Source organism: Chiroxiphia lanceolata, chromosome 5 (genome assembly GCF_009829145.1).
Source record: "Chiroxiphia lanceolata isolate bChiLan1 chromosome 5, bChiLan1.pri, whole genome shotgun sequence".
Lineage (NCBI taxonomy): Eukaryota > Metazoa > Chordata > Aves > Passeriformes > Pipridae > Chiroxiphia > Chiroxiphia lanceolata.
Genome location: NC_045641.1, coordinates 56,559,608 through 56,583,385, shown reverse-complemented (window position 1 = coordinate 56,583,385; position 23,778 = coordinate 56,559,608). Strand labels below are relative to the sequence as shown.

General features: G+C 37.4%; 1 protein-coding gene across 2 annotated transcripts; it reads right to left on the bottom strand.

Moving 5' to 3' along the window:
- Nucleotides 1–3,060: 3,060 nt before the first annotated feature.
- WASHC3 (WASH complex subunit 3) lies at nucleotides 3,061–18,826 on the bottom strand. Of its 2 annotated transcripts, none has more exons than XM_032688946.1 (7): nucleotides 18,636–18,826; nucleotides 17,004–17,102; nucleotides 14,723–14,788; nucleotides 13,178–13,306; nucleotides 11,997–12,107; nucleotides 8,114–8,178; nucleotides 3,061–4,829 (listed from the first exon to the last, which is right to left on the bottom strand). In XM_032688946.1, exons 1-7 carry the CDS (start codon nucleotides 18,684–18,686, stop codon nucleotides 4,745–4,747), a joined length of 606 nt encoding a protein of 201 aa, XP_032544837.1. In that variant the 5' UTR covers nucleotides 18,687–18,826; the 3' UTR covers nucleotides 3,061–4,744. The 2 variants fall into 2 exon arrangements, with proteins under 2 accessions (XP_032544837.1, XP_032544838.1); XM_032688947.1 differs by having other exon boundaries at nucleotides 11,997–12,104; nucleotides 18,636–18,757.
- Between the last annotated feature and the right edge of the window lie 4,952 nt (nucleotides 18,827–23,778).

Genomic DNA, 23,778 nt, shown 5'->3' with positions numbered 1-23,778 from the left:
CTCTACAGACCAGGACAGAAGTGATAATTTCTAGTGTACATATATTAGAACATACAAGAGCTTGAGAAGCAAAAATTATATTACCTAAATCAGGGAATACTGTTATCTATGAATTCATTCCTTCAGGGAGAGGGCACCAGTTTTGAAGTCTGAAGCAAAGAAAACCAACTGTCTGCACAGTGAATGTTTATTCAGAATTTTCCTTTCAACCCATTAATCTGAAAATAGGAAATACACTGAATGAGAAAATAATCCACTAGTTTAAGGTCAAGACACTGCCTTAATGTTTTTTTTTTTTTAAATGGAAATAAAACTGAGTGCTTTGTGCTACATCTGTTCTCACCCAATGACCTGCATTTTAATTTATGGCCATTTCAACTTGTTACTTCAGAATGTGTATAAGTATTTGGAGACACATCCTTTGCTAAGCTTGTTTCTGTCGCTCATTTTTTGTATGGTATGAGGTATATTAATTTAATTTTCTACTTGGTTTCCCTCATAATGAACTAGCCCATGGAGCTCCCTTAAAATAATATTGTATTAGCAAAGTTAGACAGTCAAAACCAAAGCAGGAATATCCAGAGCTTCCCAAATTAATGCAAATATTTTTGGAAGCAGTAGCAAATTTGTAATTTAGCACTGAACATCAGTCTCTGCTCACAGCTGGAGTAAAATCTTGGTGTCAGGAAAAGGGACTGCAGGAACACTGCGGTGTTTCTCACATCGTCCCTTAAAGTGCTCTACTGATTTTTACCAGAGACAGAACTGCAAAATTAAGTAAGCCACAGACCCCAGCTAATGTGGCAGTTCCTGTTTTGCTTGTGAAGTGGCCTGAATGCAGACACCATCACATGAAGCAGCAGAATAACGCTTTGGACACTAATGCGGGCATTTGACCTGCAGGCATCTCAGACAACAGGATGCAAAATGTTCTCCAGGGTAAGAAAATATACATCCCATTTTACAGACAAATCCATTGGAAGACTGTTACCTCCTATCAGCTTTTGAGAGAGAAAACTGGATTCCCAGAAAGATTAAGCCTGTGATAAACTTAAGTTTCATGCTACACACCACTATGGAAAGAAAAATTGACCTGATCCCATGCAACTCAAAGTTCTGATCTTAGCAATGTTCTCTTTTTCCAAGTACAGGCTATAGCTTGTTATAATTTTTTTCACAGAATGTCAAACTATACACTTACTCACTGGTGTAAATAATACACACTGGAAAGAAAAACAAGAGAGAGGAAGAGACTCAGCTTGGAAAAAGAACCATCAATTTTCTTTTCAAATGTAGCTGAACAGAGGAGTTGAGAGGGAACAGATTAATGATTACAATTACAAGTGCTAAACCAGAACTTCACTGTAAAGTTATTATCATGTCCAGATGTTGGTTTTGCCTTTGACAGTTTTTTGAGGTTTCACTTATGTAAATACAGATATACATCTAGTCTAAGGGCATCTACGTGCATTTAAAATGCCTGTAATGCCTTTAAGAAACTGACCTTCATGCATTCTGCACTCCTGTTCACCCTCAAAATGAGGAATATGGTGATGGGATAAAAGAGTTTGTTTAAACATTGAATATAGAATTTACTAATAGTACATAATTACCATTAACAGATGCATTCAACAGTTTTTCCAGCAACATACTGCAGTAGTTTTCATGCCTACAAATTGTAATATTGCCCCAGATGATGAGTTCAGATCCATGCAAAATTTGGGTTTATTAGATGTGTATTTACTGACATCTCTTAATGCATACTGCATCTTTTAAAAGTTCTTTGCTCTTAGAAGCTTTTAAAAATAAAAATCTCTTAAAAAATGGACTTCTTCCCTTGAAAGTATTACGTATATCTGATTACTGTGCAGCCAAGTTGAAACACTCCCTCCATCTTCTATTCCAAAAGAGATGGCAAATAATGAGCAAGTTGGAATATTCTCTGCTTATAGTATTTAGCTTGTGGTTAAGGACTTTCCAACTTTCGGCGTTAGCACCATCTCACTAGAAAACTGCTGTAGATCAAGGAGGACTAGGACAGCTGACATAATTCAGTCTCAAACCAATCCTCCCACACTTAATAGCTCCTTGTGTCCTAAACTGAAACATCTCAGATTGAATTTGGCTACAATTTAAAAGTAAAGGGATGAGGGATGTGTTCAGCAGATGACGCTGGCAGGAACAGAAGAGCCTAATGTGGTCAGAGGTTCTGAAGGTAGTGTTGGCACTATGGTTGCTGATACACTGAATGTAAAAAGGGAAGGTTTTATCTTTTTTTTTCCCTCTGGTTCTTCACAATTAGACATTTGGATTTTTTCTGTGCAGTGTGCCACCACTCAACTGCGAGGTAAGACAAAGTGGTAAGATTTTTCTTAATGTTTCTGCAAATTACCAATGTTCCACTATTCCAAAGTAAAAATCTATCTGGAAAAACCCCTGAAAGTCTTAAGCAGTTAAATTCACCACGCCTAATAATGAAATTGTTATTCTGTGACATATATAACTACCAATTAATTATCCCTTATTTAACAAGTGACTGTTGGCTAGAGGCTCTCTTTTTCGTTCCTCGTAAATGTACATCTGCAGTGATGTAAAAGAGAGATTTTTTTTTCCCGACTAAAATTCCTTTACACAAAAAGTTTCTTCAGAATGTTAAACAACTGAAGTTATACCTCCTTAAATGTCTTTTAGTAACCTTGTTTACTTCTTTAGAAAAATAATTAACCACTATGTCTCAAGTCAACTCTTTCAGCCATGCTACTTCCTTACATAGGTTCACATCAGTTTAAAAGTATTGAACATACAGTCCTCAATAATTTCAGTCTTCCTTAAATTCGCTTGTTAGAATAGTGTTTATGGGATGACTGTATGACTGTATGACTACAGTACTCCTGTAGTCAAGAGTGCCACCTTGGCTTAAGTTAAACTCCAAACCCCAAGGTAGCAGGTTGATGTAACTTCAGCATGATTAGTTTTGGAGAAACATGAATTGCAGAGATTTCAGCAGAATTTTCACTATCTTGCTTAGAACAACATACAGGAATAAAATAGAATCACAACTTTGGTTTACAAAGTATAGCTTTAATTATACAGACTCCTTAAATGAGTTTTTAAATATAGATTTTAGAAAGTCACCAGTGTTTCAATACATACTTTCTGAAATAACATTATCACATTTACTTTTGAAATACTTATTGCTAATATGTTAATATCTGTCGACTTTTACCAAGTATTAACTATTGAATGTTTTTAAGTGTTCAATAATTAACCCATCAGTGAAATACCATCTCTAGACATTCTCTAGTGCATATATGCTTTTGTAGGGATTCAGGCATTACTCTGATTTACAGGTTATGGAGAGCATAAATATGTCTGCTAGACTCAGATGCGAGCCATGTTTAAGCTACAGAAAAAAAAAAAGGCAGCTAACCCACTGAAGTGGCATAAGTATCTAAGAGAGAAGGTATTGACTCAGTCATAAGGCTAACAAACTTACATACTTAGCTTCAGTTTTAGTCTTTTCTTGGTCTCAGAAGAATGTGAAATACCAGAAAATTAATGATTGCCTGGCACACAGCATTCTGGTATAGTCAAAATAATCTGGGGAATTCAAATAGATTGTGAAGAATTTCATGTGGAACAAATTATATTAAAGATTCTTTAATGAAATGTCATTTTTGACTCATGGTAGTTTGGAGAGGAGTCTTCAGGGCCAGTCAGGCTTGAAGTGCATTTCTTTATATTGTTCCCCAATGTATACATCAAGAGGTGGCAAGGTAGTTTTATCATTATACAAACTGAATTTTACATTCTTTGCTGAAATTATCAGCAGAGGCACCAACTTGGAGGGGATTCCTCATCCTATGGACACTACTCATCCAGAGCTTCTTTTGAATAAGCCCAACAGCAGCCAGAAAGTGGTTTCAACAGACCCACATGACAGTGGACAAGTAGCGAGAATTTGGTATTCTATTAATAATCACCCAGTCCCTTGCTTTTGTCACAGCATCACCTTCAAACCAGTCTTGAAATGTTTGTAGCTTTCTACAACACTGCAAGCTGAATTCGATACATAACTCTTCTACAAAGTAGGAGTTTCTTTAACAACTTTGTACAGATTCTACGGTGGCATTGAATAGCAGGATATGCTTTGAAAATAGATTCAAATTGGGTTTTAATATTTTTTCACTTGTATTTTAGTTTCTCTCAAAACAGAGTATCACTGATTTGCAATCACTATAAGATAGCTGACTTACATGTAATTCTTGTCATGTCACTGCAGATATAGTATATTGGGAAAAAAGTACAATTCATCAATGAAACAATTTCATTCTCAAAAGTTACTTTACTTGTAAGTTATGAGACAGAAAGAAAGCAACTTAGGTTAAATGTTTTACAAAGAAAATCTAAAAATTATCAGAATGCAGTTTTAGAGACTTGGAGGTTTAGAGGTGTGGAATTCTTAGAGTTCTATGAAGTAATTTCTGAAGAATCAGAAATGAATCTGAAATTATGCAGCATAAAAACTGCAAGGATCTCATGATTCATTTTCATAGTGGAAAGGTTCAGGTTGAAACATGCTGCCTGTTCAAACTTTCTGGAAGAGAACGCAGGGTGTCTTAGTTCTTAAAAACACCGTCGGATAAATCACGTCACCCACGCGACCCACGCAAAACCATTGTCTGCTAAAGCTCCAAACACATGAGCACTTAACAGGGGTTTCCAAAGGCTGAAATCAGTCTCTTCAGTCACTAAATGAAGATTCACTATCAGAACTGTCTTCTGCTTTGCCATCATCTCCCCAAGCAGGCACAGGGGCATCTGGGGTCCTGCAGGCAACAAAAACATTCTGTGTTGCAAATCCAGCTGAGAACAGAAGCAACCTAGCATTAAAGCTAATGTGCTTTCACTACAACTGCATACACTTTATTTCCACAACATTTAACACATTAACTGTTTATGGTTCACAAACTCACACCTTAGTGGTATTGCTTCACCTACACCTGAAAGATAAACACTAGAAACTGTAACTCACTGGACATCAAAACTTTGCAGACATCAGTCTGAATGCACACCTTTGAGGTTGTTTGAAGTACTGACAGATCACTAAGAAGTGGCAAACACTTGTAGAAAGAGTTGAAAGCAGGCAGTAATGATTAATTCAATTTTTTTCAATCTTCAGAGGTTCTAGGGCTGAAAGGAACATTCTGTACACCACTGAGCAGTGTAAATAGTACATGAAAAAATAAGACAGGAAATGAACAATATTGTATCCAACTAAAACTGCAGGGATAATTTAGAGAAGCAAAAAAAGAATTACTCACAGTGGAATTTGGCTAGAACATTGGGTTAAATTTGACATGCAAGAACAGCCATGGGATTTTTATGGACTACAAATGATCGAACCTCTTGTATTTAGTTTTAAAGGGAATATTTAAAAGGGATCTTAATATCATGGCAAAACATTTGCTTGGGGAATCTACTGGAGATGGAGGGGAAAGAAGCAAGCCATCTAAAGAGTAACTAACACTACTGCCTGAAGATGCTGGCTCTCTGGAGTCTCCCTTCTGAGTATGTAATGAGTTTGACATACGAGCAAGACTGAGCCTGATGAATTCTGAAAACAAGGTAGAATATACACAAATAATTATACTTGGGAAAGAATGATAGTCAGAGAAACCAGCTTCCTGTACGACAGTTAACATCTCTTGGATAAAATATTGCATTTTAAACTGAGCTGATAATTATATTTTTCATCCTGTTCTTATTTATCTTGGGGGTTCAGAATTTCTTTTCCAACTTTAGTTCTGTTTATTATAATTTGTCTGTTGTGAATCCCTAAGGTACCTTCAAAGTACCTTTCTAAACACTTTGGGTGCAAAGATGAGAAGTGTGTTAAAGAACTGTAGAAGAGCCTTCTCCCTCTCCCCTGCACACCTCTAAAACAAATTAAGAAAGCATTTGCTTTCTCATGCAAATACCACTTCACAATATTATTCCTTGTTGCCGTGGTAATGACAAAACAGAAGAGCTGTGCAAAGACATGTGATCTGGAGAGAACAGTGCAAAACTCTCGTCTAATAAGAAGAGGAAGATGGCACTGAATTCCTTTAGTTTGTGAGAGGTGGACGAACTCTTCTGGAGTTGAAGGCAGGCAAGAGAGGAAGGGCAAGAAACGGAAGTTAAAAATAAATAAATTGGGAGCTTGACAGAATAGGCAGTTACCAAATGCTGTAAAAAGCTGAGGAAGGAGCAATAACAGAAGTGGAACAGCCAAAAGAAAAGAGTAGAAGCAACTCCATATTATTAGAATTAGCATATCTACAGCCACAAAACCCATGCTCAGTCACTGGCAAGTAGATGGGAGAATGTGCAATAAGTGAGTGAGCCCACAGCAATATGCAGATTTTCCTAATTTTCTTTGGGACTGAGTGACTAGGCCTAAGGAACCTGAAGACCCAAGAATTGTGGTGTGAATGGCAAGATACACGTAAAAAAAGAACTCTATAATATCGAGACAAGAAAGCAAGAAAATTGAAAGAATGGTCACCCTCGACGCCTTAAAATATTCTGCATTATGCACCTTGCCAAATAATTAGCTTTCTTTAACCAGTTTTCAAACCCATAACATTTTAAAGAAAATCTGACTAAGCATTATTATTGCACAGAATCTTTGAAGATGGACTTTGGGACCAAACATATTCTGCAAGCCTCAATATACAGCATGTTTCTGTCTTAACCCAAACCAGAAAACCCGAAAGCAGATAATTTTTTAAAAAACAGCTTTTGAAATTTTAACCTTTTATTAATCTACTACAAAAATCCACTCAAACACGAAGAAACAACAGCATTTATGGAAAGGTATGGACTTGAAATGCCGAGTAAAAAATATAACACATTTAATACACACATAGAAAAACCATGTTTGATAACCCTCAGACTTGCACAGGGTCTTACTTCTGCTCTTTTTCCTATTTCTCATTCAATCAATAAAAAATACCAACTGAGGAATAACTATTTTAGGTTTATTTAGACACTGAGAAGTAGCTGGGAGATAAATTGACTGAGCATGTGATGATACTTCAGGTTTATTTTATTAAACAAGTTGCTAGTTTCAGAATAAGCCTTTACAAAATGTAAAAAGACTTCACTGGAAAGGAAACATGGACTTTCTAATACACTGACAGTTTCTGAAGAGGATGTAAAAGTGCTTCAAACAGTTTGGTGGCTATAATGTAAGAATGACAGTTAATACTTTCATCTATTTAACAAATTCTGTGAAATATTACAGTAAAGCTAAATTAAATGTCAAATGTAAAATAATCCTAAAATTAATGTTTATGGCCACTATGACAAGTAGCTTTGAAAATAAGTATCTATTCTTAGTAGTCTTCACATCAGGTTAACTCAATCAACAGCCAAAATTTCAAACTGCTGACTTCAATTTACACTGACAATGCTGAAGTCAAGTTGTACACTCCATCTACTGAGGGAATCTGGAAACAACTGTGCTGTTTCTCATGCATCCGGCAAAAAAATTGAGTTTGTTCTTATTAGTCTACAGTTTTGACATTTTGTTATTGAAGTGTTGAAAGAAAACATCTGGGAAAAACCTCACACCCTAAACAGTGTAGTGAAAATGGCTACTGACATTTTATTTGATTTCTCATTGCTAAATGCATGTTGGGAAATGCTACACTGTCATTGCTATATCCTTCTCCTTGAATCTCACCACCTCTGGTTGGCTTGGAATAAGTGCTTTCATATCCTCTTAAGCCTGGATGGTAAAGTCCTGCAGCTTGCTGCTGGGAGGGTACAGTACTGACCCATGTACATTCTAGTCTCTGTATATCCTGGGACATGCCTCGGACTAGACAATGCTGAAAAGATAGCTCATACTTGAGATTATATCCCTTCTCCTTTGATAATGATGGGCCTCTTCAGGCCTGTAAAATGCTAAAAAAAAACCTTTCATGGAAGACTTCAAAACCTGTTTTAATGCTGATAACTTAGACTCATAACATCTTGAGCAAGCTTTTCTAAGCACACTTCTTTCAAAGTTTTTTAAATGCATGTTGCACACCAGACCTACACAAAGGTACAAATTACTTACTCGAGAAGATCTGGATTTAGTCCTTCAGAAATCATTTTGTTTCGTATTGCCATTACAGGAACACCCTGTGTAGCAGGAGGAAGAATAACATGAAACTGCTGGACACAAACCGGTGAACTAAATTACACAGGTTCATTTAAGCCACACTTTCATACGAATTTATGCAGGTCACTTGTCAAACAAGAAGATGGAATGATAATCTTAGCTGCCATCAGTATGAATCTAGAAGCAAGGAATGATTAAGATTAAAGGCCCTTTTAATCCATTTTATATTTATGGCAAAACATCTAGAGAAAGTCGCAGAGAGAGAATCAAGTCTGGATACATATATTTGCATATCATGCAGACAAAACCAGGAAGGTGAAGTTATCTGTATGGATAAAAATGTGGAGAAAGCACAAAGTAGCACAAAGACATCACAGGACAGCTGTGCTAGGAAGGTAAAGAAGACTTGGACATGCTGAAGGTATACCCAAGAGAGAGAGGAAAAGCAGGAAAGTGCATCTGCTACCACTCCAGAAGGATACCTTAAGGCAGTGTGAAAAACTGGAAAAGTCTAAAAAGCATGCAGAAAAAGGCAAGCAGGACATGAGAACAGAAGCACAATTTAAAAGTGACTTGTCTGAATACAAATGCTTCTGCAGTCAGGCTTAAATTTTCTATGACTTGGGGACAGATTTCAGCCAACTATGTACATGTTAAAAAAATTCCTTCCTTTCACTGCAAGTCATTCCACAGCTTCTGCACTTTATTTTATTCATCAACACCTAAACATCCCATCATCTTGGATCACATACCCAAGACCCACTTTATCTTATGAGAGATACATTCCAATAAACTGCCCCTATGTTTCCACTAAAGCCCCTCAAAGGCAACTTGTTGCTTTGCCATCTCCTGTTGGAAACCATCAGAAATACCATCTGGATCACTCCATGCCAATACAGGATATGGTGGGGGGGTGGGCAGCTGGGGTGGAAAAGAAGGATACAATTTCTGATTTGAAAGGCACAAAGCTACAGCTCTTCTAGCAAATGCAGGAGAGGCCTCACAAGCCAAATGAAAAGTAGTGTAGGACTCTTTTTGCATAGAACAAATAACTTTTGTCCAAAAGTAAGTAAAACAGTGATAAAATAAAGGACAGCCAGAGAAATATGTGGTGCTCTTGACTAACTAACCTGGCAAAGTGCATACTAAGGTAGCTGCTTACTGTGTTTTGCTTGTGCAGTTTCACAGTAAGAATCACAATCAAGACTTGTGCATGAACATTCTGGAATAGCACACAGACAGGTACATAGTACAGCAATCTATCAGGCACATCAGCAAAAAAGTCACTCAAATAGTTGCATGGTAAATGCATGGTAAAAAATAAAGAACTTCTCCGTATTTCACAGCTAATGTACAATATGGAGGTGAATATTTTGAATATTCACTTGAATATTTCATGACAGCTTAAAAATTCGCTTATTATAGTATAGACATGGACAGTATGGATTGTATGTCTATAAACCATCTTGTACTAATGCTTTTTAAAGCGAAAATGAAATTGAGTCAGATCAGGCAAAGCAAAATTCATATTTGCTTTCAGTCAAAGGGAACTTGGTACAGGAACTTCTGAGAATGGGTTGTTCTTATGTTGACACTTGGAGTAGTGCTTTATTCCAACATTGTGTGCATCAAAATCTGCAAGAAGAAAACCTCTCAGTACCTTTATATATCAAGGATTTACAAAACTAATGCAAAGTTTAATCAAAATACCCTTTAACAGTGGACTTCTTTCCCCAAAGGAAAACAATTAAGATTGTACTTATATCTGTTTATAATACAATCAAGGCATTACAATTACTTTATCCTTCATGGTTTCATAAGTCTTAATCTGGAAAAATATTTTAATACTAATATTCTAATACTGCTAAATCTTACTAAAATGAAACAGAAACCTATTTTAAATCTAAAGATTAACTACACTGAGCATACAGGTCCACTGAAATGGCACGTGTGTACTTTTCCAGCCGACAAGCCAGTACTAAATTTCCATGGCATTTGTCTTGTTTAGTTAAGATTTGAAGTAATCCAAGTCACTGCATACTCAACAGCACACCCCAGCCCTACTCCCAGACAGATCCTGCAGATCAGGAAGCGTGCATGTCCTGGAGAAGCCACAGTGCAAGTAGCAATCTTGTTGTAATATGGGTTTTAGTTTTGCATAGCGCACAAAAATTCCTGAAGATCGGTGCACTCTCCACGTTTGGTTTTTATTTCAGTCCTTTAAAGCAAGGACCAATCTATTATCAGGCCAGTCAGAGTCCTGGCATCTATACAGCCATTTCTGTGTTTAGAATCAAGTCAGACTATTTGTACGTTAAACATGAAGTTTATCTCAAATCGCAGACTGCTCCTGTCCCACTGTCAATAGAAGCATTCTGAACATTTATTTTAGCAAATATGATACTGCTTTTTAAAGATTTGTTTGAATATTGTTGTTGTATATTTTAAAAAGTAAGAATTTAGTATGTTCAACTGCACCCCATCAAAATGAGAACTACCTTCAGTGCAGAATGGTGCTAATTCTTATACACTACAAATATAGCGAGCAATAAATAAATCATCAGTTCAAAAAAATCTTCAGCTAGAAACTTAATTTGGGCAAATAAATGACACCAACTGAAATACTTGACTGGAGGAGAAGACAAGTTTGGCAAATACAAAAACAGACATTAAACTGTAGTATGTTAGTTTGACTTTCCTACCGCACTGTTTACAACTGGCACAGGAGTCACCAGGAACTGCCAGTACAAAGGAGAAATATGGAAAGTGAGATCTCACTCCTCTAACAGTCACAAAAAATTCAAAGTAATTAGACCATCCAGCACTTTCACACTGACTTTGAAGTCTGGCATTAAATCAGTACACTAACACAGTGTTCAACTCTGCTACTTGCTAAATTTTCCAAGTGGTTTGTAACAAGCTACCCATAAAGTGCCAATTTGTGACTCAAGTGAAAAACAAGGTCTGGAACATCATCCAAAAGACCAAGCACACCAATTGTAATAATTTCTCCGAAGAATGAGTGAAATTGAGAAGTTAGTTTTAACATTTTACTAATACTATGACATAGTCATACTTTCCAGAATTATAATATGTATCATAGAGGAAATTTTCCACTGACAGATTGAAAATAAAGACAGGTTATTTTCTTTGTTTCCAATCTCATTTTTAATTTTGTGGATGTGAAAAAAAGAGCTCTTAAAAATGTCATGAATAGTCTCCCATTCATCCTTTCATTCCTTCATTAGCTTTCACACGTGTAAATATTGAGATTACATTCATTTCTTTCCTATTTATCTGTAGAACAGAACACAAATAAAGAGGTTAACAAAACCTGCATCGTGAATAACAGGAAACTGAAGTGGAACCACATAGTGAAGCAATCATTGTATCTCTATTTTAGTCTCTACAAAAACATGAAGTACTCCTGTTCTGGATTATACTAGCAAAGCTGTATTTTGTACCCTACAGCAAAACCAAACTGTAATCATGTCTGTAGGTAGGGAATGACTCCAATTCTGCCAGAATAACTACACTTTCAGTGGCATCTTCTGTGACTCCAGCTAATATCACTTTGCATTACACATTTCACACCTTCAGTTCACAAGTATATCAGCAGAATTTCATAGAAATATCTTGCCAGGAGCTGTCTGAGGGAATATATGACATTAACTCATTTATTAGAGAAGATGTGCTAGAAATATTGTGATGTTATCCTAGCTTAAAGATTACTGCTGCAATATATGTTTTCAGACATTAAATGTTCACTTACAGCTGTGTGTGACATTCCACCTAAAAATAAAAGAGTAGCCAAAGACTGACACGAGAACTGACTTACCACTTGTACCATTTTGAGATATCTGGCATATCTTGGATCCTTGGCCACAGTTGTGACATTTTCTGTAACTACCTCTGTTTTCTGTGATCCTTCTTCCTGTACACTGTTCTGCTGTATATGAAGAAAAAAACCTTTAATGGGTAGGTTGTACAGACCAGGTGCATGAAGAGATTTCAATCCATGAAATTTGATATTTAAGGTAAAGTGCAACTCTTCTTCATCAAGATTACAAGTTATTGAACAATACATGAAAAATCAAAAAGCCTCTCATAGCCCTGTTAAATCGTACTTAGTGAATAACACAGCATTAAATCTAAGTGTTCCTTTCATAAAAAAATACTTTTAAGGATTATATCTATAAATCTCCTCCAGAAGTCCAATGCATTTTTTCCTCAAAATATTTATTTGATCCCCTAACAAATGTTTCATACAGATCATGTAACTTTTAAACTCTACCTTTTAGTATAAATCATTATCTAAAGGATAACGTAATGAAATCAAAGAATCCTTGAAAGTATTTAATTTAAATAAAATGAAAAATGACAAGAAGTTCTACTACTATTTAAAGGAACACAGAAAACTGTATTTTTACTATAAAACCGACCATTTGAAAGCAGCACTGGAAACCTCCTTTCAGAAATATCTGAACTTTATATACTTAAGTATACTTTATATACTTTAATATCTGGGAGGAGGAACATTTTAAAGAAAATAAAATAATGGTGAGTCATTTTCTAACATGGCTGAAACACACAGTGCTGTCCATTCTGTTTCTCATGCTGCTGCCTGCAAATCAGAGTTATAATCTTTGACAGGCAGGCAAAAGCAGCAGAGCACTCCTGCTACTGCTGCTCCACAGCAACTTCCACCAACTAAGAGAATGAGCAGAGATTGAAGATTCCCTGAGAAGAAACTGTAAGGGGAAACTGGGAAAAGAAGTCCACCTACAAATGGGCCGAAAAGCCTCACTTAGTTAAGTGGTGATCGCAGGATTGAAGTCTGGATTAAAAAACTAACTATCCATACACATAAAACCCCCAAAACAACACAAAATTAACTGCAGGGATAGGATCTTTATGTTGATTGCTTGTAATAAGTTGGCATTTTCTGTACATAGAGAATAATATACAGAATATATTATAGACTGTATATAGAATATATAGCTATGCTTCATTACTTACTCCAGACTGAGGTGATACAGCTGTCTGTTGATCCGTAGTAGCTTGTGCCACAGGACCATTTGTTACACTATTTGTATTTGCACTGGACACTTCAAATTTGACATCTTCTAGGCCAGGAATAGAGGATAACTGAAGGCATAAAACACCACCAAATAAGCAATGAGCACATCAGAAGTTTACATGTACCATAAAACCTGCAGCATGCTGCTTACCATATATTGCTCAGCTAGGCTTTACATTAGTAAAACTGTAGCTCTTTATCACTAGTTTTGGTATTTTGATTGGGGAAAAAAGACCCCAAAATCTCTCTATTCAGGTGTCTTCCACAATAGAAAATCCAAAACAGTCCATTGGAGCTGTCACAGTTAACACAGGGTCGCAGCACAGGAAAGGCTTCCACACCTTCCCAGAATTTTGCTGCTGCACTTACCAACCACACAAGAGCCATGCCATCTCTGCTACTTCTACAGTGAAAGAAATCATGACAAGAACAGCTCTATCACCTAACAGATAGATGACTGGTTACAAATTTTTCAATTTTCTACATATTTCACTCTTTTTTAAGGGAATGCTGAGAGTGGGTATTAAACACACTGCATATTTATTTGAAGAAAATTCTATTGAACATGATTATGAGGAATTCTGTAAAAATCATCAATACTGATAATTCATAAATATTTTGATATGAGTTATTAAGCACTGTTCGTACTATTACACTATTTTTTTCACAAAGATCTTAATGAACAGCTTCAAAATGTCCCACTCCTGCTCCCAGAAAAGCCAACCAAAATTGCCTCCCTCATTACTGAAAGAAGTACTGGTTAAAAAAAGCACAGTGGGTGGCTTATTGTCTTTGGGATTTTGATTTTAGTGGTTTGTTTTTTTTTTAATTTTAGGAAATTCTATACTATATAAGACCCTAGATTATATCCTTTTGTCATTTCAGCTAAAGAAGATACATCTGACACATTTGCAGTAGCTTAGATTCACATAAGATCCCATTTCAACATCAAAGACTTACAAGGCTTCTATCTAGTTACTTAGACCAGTTGAAATCCTTGCAGCCCATACAAAGATAATTCTGTTTTATAAATGGAGCAAAAATTTCTTTATTAGAGTTTGCTAGCAAATGCTATCTCGTACTGTGACTCTGCAACACAGGCTGCATATCAGAATATCCGAAAACGTCTCTCCATTTTCTTAAAAACAAACATTGCAATAAAATCAACACAAGTAAGGTACCAAATAGTTCAGCTGCCTTTTCAAGATCCATGTGCTCCTTTCCTGTTCCATATGCTTAACAAACTCAACGTTTTTACTATGTGCTGATGGTTCCTTTCTTCCCTATCAACTACACGTTCAAATGTTACCCGGTATAAGTAGCAAGGCAGGAAAAGAGAGAATTTTTGACATCAGGATTCCGTAATAGCTCCTTCAAATCATTTTGAAACCCTATTTGCTCAATTCAGACTACGAAAAGGAAGCTATTTTATGTAATCTAGGAGGCTGTCGCTGCTAGAAGACAAAGTCTATATACGTACAAACCTTTGCATCGAGAATATTGAGTGTTGTTTCGATCTGTTGAATACGGAGAGAGAGTGCTGACAATTTCTACAACAGGAAACAGTCAGGATGTGAAAACACTTCCCTAGGCAATTGTACATATAAAACAGTTTGCATCTAGATATAAAAAATCACTGTTGTCTTCTACCTGTTGGAGGCAGAGTGTAAATGAGATGATCACATTAGGAAATAAATGAAGCAATGACAACTCTTCTTAGCACAGTAGCTACAGTGGTTCAGATTTTAAATAGTTTTACTCTGCAGTTAGTTTTCCCAAATAATGACTGACAGAAATGAAGACAGACTATGTACAAAAGAAAGCCAAAGTAAACAGGGTATTCCTTTGGGGAACTGGAGACTAATGGTACATATACTGTACTCTCATAGTTATCAAAAGATCTTTCTTCAAAGCTTTTTCCAAATGTGGAAGATGAAAAGATGTGATGTGTGCATATGTAACAGAGCAAATACAAAGAGAAAATCTGATAAATACAGCAGATAATTAGAAGTCTGTACAGTCAAAATGCACAATGAATCAGAACTAACCAGACACTTTATATGCTCCAAGTCCACCTCAATCAAATTTCGACACTTTTTTAAATACAACTCAAGTTTTTCTAAATTACTCTATAAGAACTGTCAGTCTTTTAACTAATCATTACCATACTCTACCAGACCTGTCCAAGAGAAGTTGGCTAGCACCCTGGTTGGCAGATATGTACCACTGACAGCTTTCTGGCATGTTGGCAAGATTCTGCCTGGCTCTGAGGCAGAACTTTAACACCCTAAGAAAAAGACAGTTCTGCCAATATGCTAGAAAAAGTAGAAGGAGACTGACAGGAGTTAGTCTTTTTGGATAGTGCACTGACTTGTTTACAGATGGTCCTTTGTTCATGAAGAGGAGTTAGTTCCTATTGGAAGGAACTATGTGCCCTACATGTAGCTGGGTAAGGGGGAGGAAAGATGTAGAGAAGGCAATTATGTAACTTTATGGGTCTATTTGACTAGACAAGAGCCAAGAAATTTAGAGTTAAGGATGGTGTCAGCCCTAATTTTGAATTTCTTGGCTTCTGCTGACTTATACCATGACCTTTCACATTAAAAACACTTTGGTACCTCATAGACACAAAAAACTTCTCAAGGAGTTTATAAAGCAACTATTTAGTCTCTTTAGGTTAGCTAATAACTGTTTTATTAGGTGGACTTCACAGCCCTGCTCCATGCTTAAAGTGGCTTTAAATATCTGTGTTCTGATTTCCAGAGTGCCTATGTAAAAGGCAATATTGAGATTGTGTGACAACGGAGTTTTGGACAGACGACAACAGCATCATTAGGTGGTTACACTGTCCCATGTACCAAATTACAAGGAGTTTAAAAATCTAGGAAAAATTACTTTTTCTCCTCTGAAGCACCATATATTGATGCAGTAGCCAAATTTTATACTTGTCACGGGTCTGGCTCTAAACTTTACTAACAAGTAACAGAATTTCTCAGATTACACGGCTTAGTCTAATTGGAGTTGACTGCTGCCCTAGCCCAGCTGGCTAGGGCTGTATAGAAGTCTTTGTTGAATAAACTAATGAACAGTTACAAAAAAACCACTAAAGACAAAAAGGTTAAGCTCAAAGCCACGTTAGAAAACACCCTTTCTACAGGGGAGGAAGCACTCTTGTCTTATTCAGTGGACAATACTAGTCTTGTTGGTCTGCTATATTTCCACTGAATCTAAAGTCACCACAAAAATTAATTAGCCCTAAATATTTTTATTTTTCTCTTTTTTTTAAAAGCAAACTGAAGTTAAGCTATACTAACCAGTTACCAAAAACATCATTTTTTCTACATCAAAATTATTTACATTCAGAGCTCAGAGTATCACCCTTTTTAATTAAAGGTGGTAAAATCTGAAAGTAAGTTCTGATGCACCATAGGTATATGGCATCCTTTTTCTATAACAAGTCAATAGATACAGATGAAGTTGCTCAGAACAAATTCCATGTATCAAAAAGTTCAAAGACTGTGCCAAATGCAAAAGTTTAAGAAAACAGGATTGAACGTGGCATAATCAACAGTTCATGTGGATTCCTTGGGGGAGAAAATCTGTCTTAAGCACTTACTCAAGAGAAACCTTGAATAGAAAGCAGACTAGTTTTTTTTTGTTGTAAGCTACCAGTGTTACTGCATCAAAAATATTTAAATGAAGGGTTCTCATTTCTAGAATTTTTTTAATTGTAAAAACTAACAGCTGGGAAAATAATAAACATACCTCTTCACAAACAGTAGAAAAGCGGTTCAGAAACTGCACTGTATGAACCACAAACTGGTTTAGAAACGCTACAGTTCTTTTCTGCTGAATAGCAGGAACCTGCATCAAAAAATGTAAGAAAATTAGGTTACACAGATTTATTTCAATTTTCAGATTTGGATTCAAATATCTGTTAAAAAAATGCCGATGCTTTAGAAGAAATTATTTTGGAAATCTGTTTTAAGTGTGCTTGCTATAAATGCCTGCATATACAAATCCTTTTTTAAGACACAGATATATATATGTGCACTCATACAAATCCTTGCCACTAAAAATCTACTAACATGACAGTTGAGAATTTGCAGGATACATAGAAAAAGCAACAAGACCTACATAAATGAAGGACTGTTATCTTGTTTAGGAAAACGGCTTTAGATGAAATTGTGAAATTTCCTGAAAATCTGTGTTAATGTTTCTTAAAATCGGTGAGGAAATTACAATCTTTCCTTTTGAATTTTAAGAAGGAAAAGCAAACTTGGTCATCCATATTAATATTCAGATGCAACCAACAGCATCACCAAAAATAAAGTGTAGTGATGTCGTGTCTCAGTATTTAGTGGCTACCCATACTGTTTCTTACTTGCAAGCCCAGACTACCCTAAAATTACCAAAAATTATCTTCCAAGTGAGATCCAATACTCACATACTTTTCAGTATAAAAGGTAGAATCTTAAGTTTGTCAAAAAAAGGTCTGGTGCCCATAATGTAACAGACAATTGGCATTTTTATTTAAATCATTACAGAAGACTGGAATCAGGATCTTTCACGCAAAAGTTTATATATAAAATTATAGTGCCTCAGGATTAATTACCATGGACAATTGTTTTAAGTCTTAACCTTTAGAGAGGAAATTTGCCTATGCAATTGTCATTGGCTGAAGTGAAAGATTCACAAGGAAAAATATTCGCAGCCAAGCTTCAGCTGCACTGAACATCAGTTTGTGAACAGAGTGAACAATTTTAAAACGTCCTGATTTTTTTCTGACACTTTTGGTGCTACTATCTCAAGTCTTCAGCCTGTGCACCTGTATAGCTGGGTTTGCTCAAGTTCAGTTCTGTGATTACAAAACCAGTCAAACAGTGCTTATGACCTTAGCAGAAACCTGTGGGGTGGCACAGAGGATGGAAGGACCATTGGGGCAACTGAACTGCCCAGTCTTTATGCTCAGTATTTGGGAAACAAAGTTTTTAAAAAAAAAAAAAAAAAAAAAAAGTTTTTGCACCTATAAAAGACATGAATAATCAGCTTTGCACGGGATTTGGCTCACAGATAGACGACTGAAACGGCTTAGTCTTTAAACATAACGCTACCGCAGACTTTGCGGCAAAACCCACTGGAAAAGTGAACCCCGGAGACACGGCTGAGGACAAGAGCCCGCTTGTTCCCGCTTGTCCCCGCTGGGGGAACTCGGCCGGCGGTGCCAGGGCGGCCCCGGCCCCTCATCCCACAGGGAGCTCCCCTCGCCCGCGGTCCCGGGGCCGGGCAGCGGGGCCAGGCGGGGACACGGAGCTCGCCCAGCACCAGGGCCAGCGCAGCCGCCGCCGGCGGAGGAGGCGCGACAGCTCCGCACCCCCGGGCCACAGCAGCCCGTACCTTGGTGAGGTCAATGCCGGAGCCCACGATGGGCAGCCCGTCCTCGTCCATCCCCGCGGGGCCGGGGAAGACCCCGCACCCGCAGCCGCTCCGCGCACCCCGGAACCCCCTCGGCCCGGAAACAAAACCTGCGCTCGGCGGGGCGGGGCCGAGCCCGCTCCCGGCGCGGCTCCTCCTGGGAAGCGCAGCTCCTCCTGGGAAGTGCAGTCCCGGCCAGGAGCCGCCGTGGCCCAGCTGCTCGTTAAGTATTAACGCGCTGCTTTCCCCCGAGTTTGTGTGGTGTCAGTGGTCCCAGCCGCTGGCGTGGTCCTGAGGATCCCACTGACTCACAGCACTCCACAGCCTCAGGACGTGGCCCTGGATAATGCTGTTTGGGGAGATAAAGTGTCATCCCCTGTGGTCAAAGGTCAAGGAAAGAATGAGAAAAGCCAGTGAAGAAACCGCATCTGTGCTCGTATGCATTATTTGGGTGGGGAGGGGCCTTGCTTCGAATGTGGGGGATAAAAATAAGGAGAACTGAATGACCTTGGTTTTTTCTGAACAGGCCAACACATGGCTGCAATAATGTTATAAATGATTCCTGTACCTTAATGCTTATAGAAAAGGAAAAAAAGGGGCAGGTAAGCATAAGCATGGCCTGTCTGCAACGTTTTTGTTTTGTTCAGCAGTACCTGTCACTGGTTTCAGCTCATCCTCATGCTCAGGGAGTAGGTTCCTTTCAGGCAAGGAACCTCAGAGGTACCAGGCTCCAAGGAAATGGGGACTAGACCACAGGTTTTCAGGTGTTCCTCTGGAAAAATTCCCTAACTGTAAAATAACCAAACTCTTCTTTTTTTTTTTTTTTTTCCTAATTTTAGAGTGGTTGCTTGTATTCTTTTTCTCTACAACAGTTTCAAAGGACTGCAAGTGGGGTCCCAATACGAAGATGGGCTGAACCCCTCCAGTGCACTGCATCATCAGAAAGGGTTTCTCGCCTCTCTCTCCCCCCTACATATGCCCATTTCACCATTTGTCTGTTATAGCACACAGTGATCCTTCCCTTTAGGTGGTTCCAGTCACCATCTTGGTGGAGAACTAGTTGTTAGAGGGTCTGTTTTCTGCTTGGTTCACAAATCAAATCAGCCAAAGTGTTCGTTGAACACCAGAGTCTGGTGAGCAGGGTTACAGAGTAAGACCTAGCTGGTTTTGGTAGCAAAAATACAGTTAACTCTGCTACCTCATGCAACTTCATCCGTGACATTTCAGCAGAAAGGCAACAGAAGTACTTCTTCGTTGGGACACACATCTGATTTTTTGTGTTGTGCTTGATTGAGCTCTACTGGCTGAAATTGATAGGCACAGTGAAAGCTTAGGAACAGGACCTGAACTCCTGGTACTGCCAATTTGTCTGCCATCTATGCTAATAAAATTTTGAACGTGATGTCTACAGTTCTACAGTTACATACAACAGATTGGGAGCTGAACAGAAAGTATACTTAACCCCATCTTGTATATTAAATAATTTCTGCATCTTCTACAGGTCTTCTATGACCTAAGACATCTATTCTCTGGGATGGCCAGACAACTGATTGGGATCAAAACCATTAAAGAGCAAGTCATTAGAAATCTGAGGACATGTTGCCTCTATGGAGAGTGAGGACTGGCAACTGCATACAGAACATGCATCTACCCCCCCCCACCCCAAGCTGATTAACTGTGAATGAAAGATGAGAAATGACCTTTAAATCCCCAGAGATGTGGCTCCAGACAGAACATTACACGCACTTGCATCTGTAAGTAAAACCAACTCAAACAGTATATGGAAGTAGTATTTACTGGGTTATTCCATGAAAACTGTCATTGACTCTCATGCTAGCCAGGAATAATTGAAAAAAATCTATCCTTTGGAAAAGGCATGGGATGTCAAACTGCACACTGACTTCCCAGTTCTGATGTGTGGGCTAAGTTTTGGAGAATCTAGGCTAAGCAACGAAAAAATCCTAGAATGATGATGTTTGTTATAACATTGGTACAAAAGACTACCAACAGTTCAATCTATTAGGTAAAACTTTGCTTCATTTAAATTCAAAGGTTTTGTACTACTGGAAGGCAAGACAAATTAGGGTGATCTGGAGTCCTTGTTTACAGCAGTAAATCCAAACAGACTGTAGTGAGGAAAATATTTGGTGAAAATTCTCCATGGTTACATCTGAATACTGCCACATTTAATAACCCCCCCCAAATTCAGGGCAGTTAAGAAACTACCATATTCTGAGGCTATGAGTGGAAAGCTTCTCATGTGATGAGATGAATAAGGATGCACTAATTACTGTAATACTCTGAAGATTAACCCCCAAATATGCTATGCCAATTTTGGTTTAAAATTTACCAAAATTCTCAGTTTACTTCCAAATTATTATAGTTAAGCATTCTACAAATGCACAGACAGAAACAATGGTGGCTTACCTAGAGCACTTAGTTCTATTACTCAGGTTTACATAAAATTCTTTTATTTACTGAAGCAGCTTTTTTTTTTATTACTTTCACAACATATTTATTAATAACCTGCTGTCAAAAGCACATCATGATTACTCTCTTACTGAGATAGTATAAAAAAGTTTTTTGTCTCTACTGCTTGAATTACTGAACAACTTGTGATTCATACTATGCTTTGGAGCGCTGACGTGTTGTTGGCAATTTCTCACCTTTCCCAAAGGAAGGACAGTGGGCTAATCTACAAAGTTCAGTGGGTTTAGCTTTCAGTTCCTAGCTTATAGGTGTTGTGTAAATTTGTGTTGGGCAAAGGAGCTGCTTGTTTAAATTATTTAAGTGAATTATCTTGCCACCTTAATTACCTCAGAACCCCCACTAAATTATATTCAAGAATTAATCTCATTTATCATAAAGTGTCTATAATACAAGTTTTCCAGACGATGGCACAGAAAATTAATAATGTAAATACATAGTCAGATCTTATCTGAATGTTTTGGTCTGTAAAGCTGGATAAGAAATCTCACAAGAATATGCTCTACTGTGAACTTTCTGGTACTTCCTGCTTTTAATTTGGCCAAAAATACTACATAAAAAAGTGCAACGCAGCACTTTTTCTCCCAGCTGGAGTTAGGAAATGCAGGGTATGAAAAGTGAAAAACAGAGAACAAAGGAAAATGATCCAAATTTTCCAAAACTTCTTACAAAAGTTTTAATTGAACTGGTTTGCTCGACTGTAACTATAAATGACTGATCTCCCAATGAGAGGATTTATAAAAAATAATTGAGTAATAATATCTTGATTTATTGTGTGTACTATTTGAAAATGTACTTTGTACCAGCACCCATACTGAATGATACATGTCAAATTGAGGAATAAGTACTATAAAGTACCTAACTGCTGGCAGTTTATACCCTGTGTATGTGTTCACGTATATGGAGGCATTTAAAGGCCCGGTCATGTAGCTCCACCTTTCAGTGAAGGAAAGATTAAAGACTGTTTCAGAGTTACTGAAATGAAGTTTAGTTGACCATTAGTATTTTTAAAATGTTAACTTTCAGGATGCTGAGGCTAACTTGGAGTGCAAAAGCCATGTGTACAGAAAACCGATCAAAGCTCTGTCTCCATCATTAGTAAAAAATATTTGTCTTGGGATTAGGGTACACTGAAAAGTAAAGGGAGGAACATGGGTTTCAAAGCATTGAAACCAACCTGCTATATATAATTTTATATTGCACAAAATCAGAGCCTCTGGTCAACTGCAAAACAAAACTGCACAAGCTGAGAAAAACTGGCAAGTGCTACTGTAGCTTACAAGGTTCGTATGCATCTTGTGTGCTTATATACTGTTACAGGTCCCAGGACACAACACTGGGTTAGAATCAGCCCAGAACTCAAATAGCTATACAACTGAGAGACAAGTTAAACAGAAACAAACAGCTGATCCAAAAAAATCTCCAGACATGCTGTCACCTGATCCTCCACAAGGGGCAATAGTTGTTTTTAATAAGGTGGTCCAATGAACAGCTGAAAAGGTCAGTGTGGATTAACATTTGCTTGATTTCCCACAGAGTCTTCTAAATCTGTGCCTGCAAAGGGTATTCAGGTAAAGTTTTCTCTATGAAACTGATATTGCCTCAATGATTCCTCTCTCAACTGAATTTAAGCTAAAAAAACTCCCCTATCTCTATGATCTTGGTATGTCAGAGTATGTACAAATCTTGCAAACAGAGTTCAGAGAATTATCAACCCTTGACAGTTAAACAGACTGAGAAATACAAATGTTAGGTGTTACGTAGGTTTATTTTAAAAAAAGAAAAGAAAATGGAAAGTAAATGATAAATCATTTGGAGTTCTCTGAAAATGGCTTGTCATGTTGCAGTTTTCCAAGTACTGTGCTAAGGCAACATCAGAGGATTAACTAATTATTTTGTATGGAAGAACATGCTAAAAACATTAGCTGCTTGGCTTTTTGTTTGTTTGTTTGTTTTTGGTTTTGGTTTTTTTTTTTTTTTTTTATATCCACATTACTTTTTGCCAGTCTAAAATGAAGAGCTTGGAACTTGGCAAGATCATTCTTTGGTAAACAGTTTTAAGTAGTCCTTAAAAACAGTATTAAAACCGAGCATTGTGGCTTCTGAATTAACTACAGAACAAAAGAATTTCTGCCCTTTATCCTCTTGAATCTTAAGCAATTCTAAATCAAAAAAGTCTCAGTCAGCGTGCACCTGCACATACCTAATGCAAATTGCCCTTGTCAATATGAGTACTGGGTATAGTGTATGATATTCTGCATAGCTAGGAGCTCTGAAAAGCTTTGCTCTGAGAGTGGACAGAAAAAACCCAAATCTGTTTCAGTTTCACTACACACCAGAAGGACAGCAATGCCCCAGACCAATCCTTCCTTCCAGTTCCACAAAGAATTTTATCTGTGGCTGCAAGCGAATTAAACCACCTGTTAAGCCTGCAATCTCTGGTCAAACTATGGATACAAGATAAACAAAGCACTGTTATCTTGAAACGTCCTCCACTCTGCTTATTTTACAGTTTAAGCACACACCAATCAAGACTGGAACTTATAAGGAACTTTATATTCATCTTTTAGGTAAATTTCAGTGGCCGTTGGAAAGCAAAAGTTCTCAAGGAACTAAAATAAGTCTTATATTTTAAAAG

What these genes read in the sequence shown, in the direction of transcription:
- WASHC3 (XM_032688946.1), bottom strand. Translation starts at nt 18,686, where the DNA reads ATGGACGAGGACGGGCTGCCCATCGTGGGCTCCGGCATTGACCTCACC. An exon ending in CCGGCATTGACCTCACCAAG is followed by an intron (nt 17,103 to 18,635) that starts GTACGGGCTGCT and finishes TTTTTGATGCAG; the next exon opens with GTTCCTGCTATTCAGCAGAA. An exon ending in CTGTATCACCTCAGTCTGGA is followed by an intron (nt 12,108 to 13,177) that starts GTAAGTAATGAA and finishes CTTCATATACAG; the next exon opens with CAGAACAGTGTACAGGAAGA.